General features: G+C 35.9%; 1 protein-coding gene across 1 annotated transcript; it reads left to right on the top strand.

Moving 5' to 3' along the window:
• The first annotated feature begins 8,871 nt into the window (after positions 1-8,871).
• Positions 8,872-9,621, top strand: LOC131230524 (uncharacterized). The gene is made up of 2 exons (XM_058226436.1): positions 8,872-8,976; positions 9,295-9,621. The coding sequence occupies exons 1-2, from the start codon at positions 8,872-8,874 to the stop codon at positions 9,532-9,534; spliced, it is 345 nt and encodes a 114-aa protein (XP_058082419.1). The 3' UTR covers positions 9,535-9,621.
• The last annotated feature ends 1,506 nt before the right edge of the window (positions 9,622-11,127 follow it).

The following is an 11,127-nucleotide window of genomic DNA, read 5'->3' as shown; positions in this document are numbered from 1 at the left end:
AATGATATGCTGAAATGGATTAATGGAGTTGATTTCTCGCATATATCATGGTGGGCCCACGGAACACTCTCCAGTAGCCACCACGTTATTCACATTATCATAAAACACATGGGATACGGTGGGTACCACAAAGTCCTTACACCACCTGGAGGACTTGATTTGGCTAGTGACGTTGCCACTGTCAAGATGGCTAGTGGTTGGTGCTATGTGGGCCTAATCATGATGTATTTATTTGATCTACGAAAATTGAATGGATGCGTCAATATGTCAAACAAGTGCCATATCCAAGCCATCAATCACCAAGTACACCAATATATAGATTCCATGTCCCAAAAAAGGTGTACTTTTTTAGTTCATTAACTTTTACATGTCCTAATTATTATATGTTAACTGCATTTGTATTATATGAACTCATTTTGATTACAATTGGAGCGATTTCTTATGGCAGTGGATCTTCAAATCCTGCCTTCATTCTGAGAAAAGAATTTTCAGGGTTTGGGGGTTTTTTTTAATGGACGCGGGTTACCTATTGACAGATTGTGTAGCGAGAATCGCTACTTAAGTGATGTCACCAGGTTTACTGGGTCCCAACATAATTTATGTTTTGTATCCACACCGTCCATCCATTTGGAGAGACCATTTTAGGGCATGATCGAAAGAATGAGTGAGATCCAAATCTCAAGTGGACCCCACCACAGAAAATAGTGGAGAGACTGACGCCCACCGTTAAAAACTTCTAAGGGCCACAAAAGTTTCCGATCTAGCTGATATGTGTGTTTTCCCTATCTAATGTTTTTTTTTTTTTTTTCAACTTATGAACAGGTTAGATCTCAAATAAACATCACGTTGGACCTTAGGAAGTTTCAATGGCAGCTGTCACTCTTTCCACTGTTTTTTATGGTGGGGTCCACAACATCTTTTGATCTGACTAGTTCTTCAAATAATACCTTAAAATGATCTCTCCAAATGGATGGACGGTGTGGATACAACACATCTATCATGGTGGGACCCACAAGAACTTGTCAGTAGCTAATCCGCCCTTTTTTAATTGTTAGGACACAGATTTCCTGCGAAAGCTTTTAGCAGGAAGTTCCTGCGCAAGGATTCTAGTTGGGCCCCGCTGTGATGTTTGTGAGAAATCAAAGCCGTCCATCCGTTTTTCGACCTCATTTTAAGACATTCTACCAAAAATGAGTAGGATCCAAAACTCAAGTGGGCCATACCAGATGAAACAGTGGAGAAAGGAATGCGTACCGTTGAAACCTTCCTAGGCTCTACCTTGCTGTTTATATGCCATCTGAATCGTTTATAAGGTCATTTTCACTTAGATAAAGTGAAAAAACCAAAAAATTATATCGTTAAAAACTTTTATTGACATATAAATATTTCAACGGTGGTCACTAAATCTCCACTTTTCCTCTCGTGTGGCCCATTTGAGTTTTTGATCCTCCTCGATTTTGGTCCCACGTCATAAAATGAGGTTAAAAAACAGATAAAGGGTTTAGATTTCACATAAACAATTAAGTAGGACCCACATAGAATATTGCGCCGGAACTTCCTGCAAAAGTTTCGCAGGAAATCCGCGTCCTGTTTCTTTGACTGGACTTGTACACGTGGCAGCATGGGCTAGACATCCCTACTTTGGAAGGTTTGCATTATTAAAAAAAAATAAATAAATCAAACTCAATGGCATTGTTATCAAATGTGATCGCATATGCGCATACTATTGCTCAAATCGTATATGCCATGATGGCATATGCGATCCTGGCAAGTATGCCATGGCATACTTTTATATGCGATAAATATGCGATAGCATATGCGAGTATGCAATCGCATACTGCATATGTGATGGCATATTTCCCAACAGCCAAAAGCGGAAGATTTTTATTTTTTATTTTTATTTTTTCAAATCAGAGAACTTTTGCCTATAATTAGGCACTCATATCCCCTCCATTCTCACTATTCTTTACTCCAAAGCTCTAAATCTCTTACTCTTTCGCTCTTACACCTCTTTCTTTCTTACTCTAATCTCTCTACAATTATTTCAATTATGTTTATTTTTTGTATTCTATAAGTTGTGTTTACTTTTTGTAAGTTAAGTTGTAAGTTGTTTCAAGTTATCCATTTATCATTAAAATTTCTTTGTTCGAAGTTTATAATAATTAGTTATCTTTTAATGTAGCTTGTTGATTGTTTTGTTAAAATTTATATAATATAATATAAATAATTAAATATATCACTTAACGAAACACTCAAACTATAATGAAATAAGTAAAATAACCCAATCCAATCATGTGTACTAATTAGATTAGTTTTTCCCTTTTTTTTTTTTATTATAGAATTTTTAGAATTTTTAGTTTTTTTTTTTTTGAAAAAAAAAATGCGAAAAAAATATGCCATGGCATATGCGATTGTGCCATCGCATATGCTGATCGCATGCAATCGCATATGCGATTTGACAACATTGCTCAATGGTACGGTATATTAAATGTTTGATTGGTCGTCTTATCATCATAGAAAATGGTAGGGAAAAAAAATAAAATAAAATTCCTCTAATGTGTTTGTTTTAAAAAAGGGTTCATTTCATTTCCCTTTTTTAGTTTTTCTTTGACAAAAATCATTTTTAAGAAACCTCTTCAAAAGAGGATTTTAATGGTTAAGATACTGAGAGATGACTTTTTTTATTACACCATTGACCTTAAACTGCAAAAGAAACATGGGACAATTCCAACCTCTATTGATGAATACCTATTTGTTGAAATGAGATACCTATTTGTTGAAATAAGAGCATTGGACCAATATATCTCTACCAATGTGATAATCAAATAATTAAATAAACATAATATTTTTTTCATAATAATTTGCCAGAGAGTAGACTAGCATAAGCTATATTAGTATCATATAGATAAGGAACAATATCTTATAGATGTGCATATCTTGTAAATAACTTAAAACATTTTATAGATATACCTGGAATTTGTATAATTTATAGATTTCCTCCTTTGTCTGAAAATACAACTCTCATCTTAGTGAAAAAAATATATAACTAAGCTTTTATTATGTATTTTCTAGTTAACATGGTATTAGAGGTAGAATTAAAAGTATTGGAGTCTGAATTATGGACTTATTCTGACTTCTGTTTTTTCTTCACGTCTTCTCATCTCGTAACAGTCATTGCACTCAATTGTATTTCAAAATTATTATATATGAAATTTGATAGGGCACATTTGGAACGTGGGATTAGGTGGGATAGAATTACATTTGATCCCATATAAATATCATCAAGTTTTTGAAAATGACAAAAAGATTTAGATTAATCCAAGTATCCTATCATCCGGTCCCAACAATATATATCTGTGGGCCGACATTAATGCATGTGTTTTATTTATGCTATATATATATATATATATATATATATATATATAGGTTCTTTACATATGACATTCAAGCCGCGTATGCATGCAAGTGACTGACATTAGCTGTGAAATGTAGTCAGCTAATCGCAATTCTTCACATAATACTAATTTTTTCCTAAAGAAAGAATTTAATACTAAACATAGGATTAGACTACGAAAATGCCATATAATTTCTAGACATGCAATCATTGTGTAACAATAGTGTTAATTCCATCTATGTTAATCTAAAATGGTTATCAACATCCTATCAAAAAATCAAAATCTTCCCACATTAAAAAATTAATTACTAGGACAAAAGTTTCCAGAAGCTGCTAGCATTGTATCAAGCATAAAGTAGAGTAAAAAATAAAAATAAAAAAGTAGATTAAAAAATAACAATAAAAAATTAAAGTAGGTGTGTATCATCTATCACATCATACCAGAGTATCAATGCCTTTCTCTTGATTTTGTCCATTTGTTTCAATTTGGGCCCACCATTTTGACAGTGAGAGTTGGTGTGCATGTATGACACACGTAGTGTGCATGAATAACCACAGTAAATGACAATATGGTGCAAAAGCACGGATAAAAGGTCAATGAACCATTATACCACAAGGGTGTTGGACTCCAGGCTCTAGCATTTATTGAGGAATAGGAAACTTGTAGTAATGAAAACAGCTGAAGGGCACCATCACAGGAAAAAGAGTCGTCTCAGGGTAAGGACAGAACTTCACAGCAAATAAGATAAAAGCTTTGACACTCTTGTAGAGTTACATTGATGATATGCATGCCCTTAGTAATTTTATTCCTGTGTTACAATTAGTGCAAATCAAACTGTCTAAATTATTTTACATATTGTCATATTGATGTTGATGCTTATGATTATTTGTTATTTGATGTTGTTAATTAATATTTAGGCCACCTAGTGGTTTAGCAATATACTTCCCGTTTAGGAATTTATATTGAACAAGTACAATCATTCCACTGAAAATATTTGTTCTTTATGGATTCCTAAATTGTCCCATTTTGGACAGTTCGGTACCATACCATGTACTTAGGTTGTCATTATTCAATTTACATGTGGTTGGAATTTCAGTAGTGTTTCCCTATGTTTTATCCGGATATGTGGTTCTTTACTAGTTGGTTTCCATTACATGTGTATTGGATTACATGTGGGTGTGACAACTAATTAATAGTGAATTTTACATATATCTGGAGAATATAGTGAAGTGCTGCTGAAATTTCGGCTCACATGTAAATTGTATGGGGATAGTATATGGTATGTTACCAAATGGGATAGAGACAATTAACACCTCTAGATAGAGACAAGTAGGAATTAGATATTTAGAAACAATTAGGAAACAAAAATTGAAAAAATTATAGACAATTTATAGTTATGTATATGTATGTATCGCGGTGGATTTATTTATTAGGGGACTATTTGAGACACTTGTGTCTTGTAGTTTATGGAGGGGCCCGATATTGTTTGTATTATATATTTATATATACATATAAATGTCTTTGATTGATTCCTTCAACCTATAAAAACCCTTATCTTACCCTACCCTTGTTATCTTTTAATTTTTAGATGACTACTGAAGAAAATCCAAGTACTCCTGGCCTTGCTGCGTCAATCAATTCTCCTTTAGCCATGGTGGATGAAGAAAAATTAGATAACCAAGTTGAAACAGCTTCAGGTGTCGTGAAAGGGAAAAAAAGATCGGCGATATGGGAATCTTTTGATGAGATCACGCAACCAGATGGTTCAGTCAAGATTAGATGCATGTATTATAAAACTCTTTACGGCAAGCATTCTGGTTCTTCTACAACTCACTATCAAAAGCATTTTGATAAATGTGTGAAGAGACTAAGAATATTGAAGGGTGGAGTTCAGCAATTGCTTTCATTTACTGTTTCTGAAGATGACGACTCTAAAGTAGCACTTTCAACATATAAGTATGATCCAAATAAATTGAATGAGTGGTTTGCGAGATTAGTGATAGTCATTGAAAAGCCATTTAGTATAGTAAGAAGTAAGGTTTTCATGGGATTTTGTAAATTTCTAAATCCCAGATGTGAGAAGGCCTCTCGTAGTACTGTGAAAAGAGAGTGCATGAAGATGTATGCTATTGAGAAAGCTAACTTGAAAGCTCTTCTGGCATCCGTATACAGATTAAGTTTGAGTTCGGATATGTAGACGGCCTCGAATCAGAGAAAGGGATATATGTCATTAACCACACACTTTGTTGATGTGGATTGAAAACTGCAAAAGAGAATTTAAACTTCCGCCATGTTCCTCCTCCTCATACCGGTGTGGTCATGTCCGATTGCATTTACAATTGTCTTGTTGAGTTGGGCATTGAAAAGAAATTTTCTTCAATTACTTTAGATAATGCCTCGTCTAATGATACTTTGGTTTCTTTTTTACGTGCTCAGTTCAAAGCTGTCGGAAATTTATTTTCGAAAGTAAAATATTCCAAGTTAAATGTTGTGTTCACATACTCAACTTGATTGTGCAAGAAGGGCTGAAAGTAATTGATTCAATGATTGCAAACATACGAGATAGCGTTAAATACATAAGGGGGTCACCTTCAAGACTGAGTACATGGAATGATATAATCCAACGTTTGGATTTGAAATCTAAATAACAGTTGAAGTTAGATGTCTGCACTCGCTAGAATTCTACTTATGAAATATTGGATACAGTTTTACAATTTAAAGTTGCATTCTCTGAACTTGCGGCGAGTGATAAAATGTATGCATATGTGCCAATTGATGAACACCGGAAGAAAGCTGAAGATGTTTATCTGTTTCTCAAAGTTTTTACGACTGCACGAAGATTTTTTTAGGAAATCAGTATCCCACGGCAAATCAATTTCTTCCTGAAATTATTTTCATTATGAAAGCACTAAAAAATTGTGCTGATAATGGGCCGAAATTTGATAAGTATTGGGCAGAATGTCACTTGTTAATGGACATTGCAGTTGTCTTGGATCCATGATACAAGATGGCAATGGTTAGATATGTTTTCAGATCGCTTTATTCCAGTTTCGAAATAGTTTCAACGGAGATAGCCATTATTAATGCTGTGATTGAAGAGTTGTTTGCTTCATATGTTGATAATTAGGTCGAAAAATCAAGTGCAATAGGTACTTCTCAAACTACGGGTAGTTCTACTGATGCTGAGAGTGAGCGATTTCTTGATATTATGTCTTTCTTAGACGAAGAAGAAACAGATACGCAGAAAATTGAATCCGAAGTGGAGAAGTATATAAAGGAGCCGGTCATAAGGCTAAAAGATAATGATTTCGATGTTTTGCAATGGTGGAAGTCTCGTGCTCGTGAATACCCAAGACTTTCGTTGATGGCATGAGACATTTTATTAATTTCAATTTCGACCGTGGCATCAGAATCAGCTTTTAGCACTGGCAACAGGGTAGTTAGCAAGTATTGAAGCTCGCTCGCCTCGAATAAAGTTGCAGCACTGATATGTACGGAAGATTGGTTGGCAGTTTCAATGCTGAAGAGTATGAAGAGGACAATGAAATTGAAAACGTGGGTCAGAATGCTCGAAGGAAGGAAAACTTTAAAAATTTTTATGAACGGTTTTATAATTTTTGATATATTTAAACTCTTTTGAATTGATGTTGATGTTGATTATTGAGGACAAAATATGGTTTTGTGGTATGATATTGATAATATATAGAGGTTTTTTCATTTATGTCTTAGTAGTTAGTAATGTGGCATTAGCATATGAGACATTTAATTTGTATTTTTTAGCCAAAATTTTAATAATATAACATATGATGATATAAACAAGCTTGAGCTCGACTCGACTCGAACTCGACTTGACAACTTTGGCAAACAAGCCAAGCTTCACTGTTGAGCTCAAGGCCGAGCTCGAACTCGAGTACCCCATGGACAAGCCCAGCTGACCTTGGCTCACCTCGACTCGACTCGGCTCGATGCCCACCTCTACAGGTAAAGAGAATTATATTAAATCGAGGTGTATAACCACCCGACTTACGAGAAAATCTCATGACCCACCGAACAAACAAGTATACTGCGATGCACCTCTCTTTGGTGACACTGGTGACATTGGCTTTAAGGTGCAATGTTGTCCAAACAATCTCAGCACTTTTCTTTTTCTTTTGGAATCTCTACAAATGTCAATCCGAGTTCATACTTCTATGCGAGCTTGATTTACCATTCCTTTTTTGGTTGAAACTAATGGACAGCCTTGATGCTATGGAAAAGCAGGTCTTTGAATCTTTACAAATGTCAATCCGAGTTCATACTTCTATGCAAGCTTGATTTACCATTCCTTTTTTGGTTGAAACTAATGGACAGCCTTGATGCTATGGAAAAGCAGGTCTTTGAATCTTTACAAATGTCAATCCGAGTTCACACTTCTATGTAAGCTTGATTTACCATTCCTTTTTTGGTTGAAACTAATGGACAGCCTTGATGCTATGGAAAAGCAGGTCTTTGAATCTCTACAAATGTCAATCCGAGTTCGTACTTCTATGCAAGCTTGATTTACCATTCCTTTTTTGGTTGAAACTAATGGACAACCTTGATGCTATGGAAAAGCAGGTCTTTGAAACCAAGTTTGTCAAAATTGGAAAGAGATTTGCTAATTCCACACACGTGTGAGCCCTGCCATCCACTTGCATTCCAGGTATGTAATTTTTTTTTAGCAATTTTTAAGTGCCTGCCTTTCATCCATCAACTCTGCCGGATTACTAACCTTTTTTCTCGTCTGAATGTATAAATAAAAGACAGTCTGCTGCTAAATACACCCAAAGCACAAACCAATGTTTAAGCTCTGTTTTTTCATTGACAAAAAGAAATGTACAGACACAGCAGCTGTATTATTCGTGATTGTACAATCATTATTCCTTGCTGACATTTCATCCATTGAATATCCAATCTGTGCAGAAGGTGCAGTGTCTTGATGATCACCAAGCTGATCCACTCATCTGGCGGGTGATACCCAATCAAAATCAATGGACAACCAATGGTATGACTCAGATGACTGGTGTGGCCCACCCAATGAATGGTTTGGCTTAATATTCACCCAATCAAACAAGTCACATTCCTTTTTTTTTTTTTTTTTTTCAGTAGCTAAGCTACGCCCTAGGATACCACAGGGGTTGCCGATCCAATCCCGGCCCATTTTTTCCTATGGCATTGCCCACTCAAGCCTCGGATCTTACTCATTTTGGACTCTCATCTTAACATGAACTTGCATATCATGTATTTTAATTCAGACTCAAAAGCATCTGAATTTGCAGTTTGGGTCTTCTTCTTCTTTTTTCTTTTTTTTCAATTCCTCTCTGTTAAGCTTTGATTCCTGTGATTCAATTATCATTCTACGTACTATTCAAATTCAAATTCAACTATCAATCAGAGCAAACTTGGATGTGTGTGATTAATATGATAAATTAGGCTATATTTTTCTTTCAGAGAGAAGATGGAAGGAGAGGCAAGAACTGTTGATTGTTTAAGGGGAAGATTGCTTGCAGAGAGTGTGACTTCAAAGGCTGCAAAAGAAGATGCAGATCTCATGGGTAAAAAGGTCTTTTTCCTTTCTTCTTCTTCATTTCCTTTTGCTACTGTCTCTTTTTTTTTAGGAAAGACTACTGCCATTTCTGTTATATTATAATTATATAATATCTGTAGAATTTTGTGGTTTTTTTTTTTTTTTTTCCTTTTTAATTTCTATTTTTTTGAATACTTTCTTCTGTTTTTTCCCATGTAAAAATTTCATGGGTATTGTAATTTGATGGATTTCTTAGTTAAAATTACATGTTGGGAATCTAAATCAGCTTTGATTTTGAATTGGGTATATCCTTCTTTCTTCTCATTCCCTTATTTCCTTTTGGAGGAGATGCAGCTCATAGAGCTAGAAAGGCAGCTACAGCTGGAGATGGAATCCCGGAACAGAGTGGAGAAGCTGAAACCCACGAGAAGAAAGCTACATTCCCTGAAACTATCAGCTGTTCCAAGCCAATCCAGTTTGCCCGTGAAAAGTGAAAACTCTGCTAGTTCATCCACAATTTTCTCAGGCCTCCAAAAGCAAGCAGGAGACCAGAGAGCCGGCTTGCAAACAGCGGATTCAGGAGAAGGGGCCTAGCAGCACACATCCCAATGTTGTATGCTCGTAGGAGATTAAGGTCGTTAATATTCAACCAAAAATCAGGCCGGTACCCTAAACGGAAAATTTAGATGCGAAATTCATCGGTAGCTATTTTTATGACTACGGATTAAACCCATAGCCATATATCTGAGACTAATGGTAGGTTCTTAGCTACGGTTTTAGCTGCGGTTTCAATCCGTAGCTTTTTACCTGGTTTCTGATCCTGAAAGAGAAGGATGGTGCCAACATGTGGACGTATTAATGGGAAGGCATGTGTAAATAAGACTCGTAGCTAAAAAATAATTTCGTTACATAAAACGGTTGAATATAAGCATGGGACCGATGGCGAAACGGTTGTTTCATGAATATTTGCATCAAATGCAGCAAAATGCAATTTTTTTTAAGAATAAAAGGCAAAACGTATGATTTTAAAATGCACTTTTTTGAAATAAAAAGAAAAACATATGAATTTATTTTGATTACCACTGTGTTGCAAGTTAAAGTCATCTCTTTCTCTCTCTTTTAAATATATACTGCCAAGCACAATTTAGTGATTTCGGTTATCCAAATCCAGTGGATTTCGATTGTATACAACTGATGAATCCAGCTAAAATGGGTTCCATGCTAATTGTCAATTCATGTAAAATACACTCCCAAATAACCCCACGTATCTGAGGCATTATGCACACGGGCCCCACCGGTAGCGTTGTGCTGATTTGCTGGGCACTGTGGGGCCCACATTGATGTATGTGTTTTATACCCACGCCATCCATCTGTTTTTTCCAACTCAGTTAGGGGTACAAACCTAACAAAAAAGAAGATAAAAAGCTAAAGTGGACCACACAACAGGAAACAGTGGTGATTGAGCGCCCACCATTAAAAACTTACTGGGGCCGCGGAAGCTTTGCATCAAGCTGATATTTGTGCTTTCCCTTCATCCAGGTTTGGGTGACCTTATCAACTGGTTGGATGAAATGCAAACATTCCGGTGAGCCCAAGAAAGGTCTCAGGGTGGGTGTGTTTATCTCCTCTTTTTCGTGTGGTGTGGTTCACTTGAGCTTTGTATCTGCTTCATTTTTTGTTTCACCCCTTAGAGTGACCTGAAAAAACGGATGGACGGCATGGATGTAAAACATATACATCAAGATTGCCCCACAGAGCCCAATACATCACCGCCTGGAAACAGATTGGCTACTAGTCGGTGCTATGTGGGCCCCACCACGATGTATGTGTTTCATCCATACCGTCCACCCATTCTTACAGATCATTTCATGTCTTGTGTCCAAAAATGAGATTGATCCAAATCTCAAATGGACCGTACAGTGTTGATTGAACGGCCACCATTAAAAACTTCTTGGGAGTCGCAAAAGTTTTGGATCAAGCTGATATATATATATATATATATTCCCTTAATCGGAGTCTGTATGACCTGATCAACAGGTTGGATGTCAAATAACCATTACAGTGGGCCCTAGGAAGTTTTTAACCGTGAACATTCAATCACCACTTTTTTCCCATGGTGTGGTCAACCTGAGATTTGGATCTACCTAACGTTTTGAATAAGCCCTAAAATTATCTTTAAAAATGGAT

The sequence above is a fragment of the Magnolia sinica genome, chromosome 17 (genome assembly GCF_029962835.1).
Source record: "Magnolia sinica isolate HGM2019 chromosome 17, MsV1, whole genome shotgun sequence".
Classification (NCBI taxonomy): domain Eukaryota; kingdom Viridiplantae; phylum Streptophyta; class Magnoliopsida; order Magnoliales; family Magnoliaceae; genus Magnolia; species Magnolia sinica.
This window is presented reverse-complemented; position numbering and strand designations above follow the sequence as displayed.

Coding starts and splice junctions, on each gene's coding strand:
- LOC131230524 (XM_058226436.1), top strand. CDS start 8,872: ATGGAAGGAGAGGCAAGAACTGTTGATTGTTTAAGGGGAAGATTGCTT. Junction 8,977..9,294: donor CAGATCTCATGGGTAAAAAG/GTCTTTTTCCTT, acceptor GAGGAGATGCAG/CTCATAGAGCTAGAAAGGCA.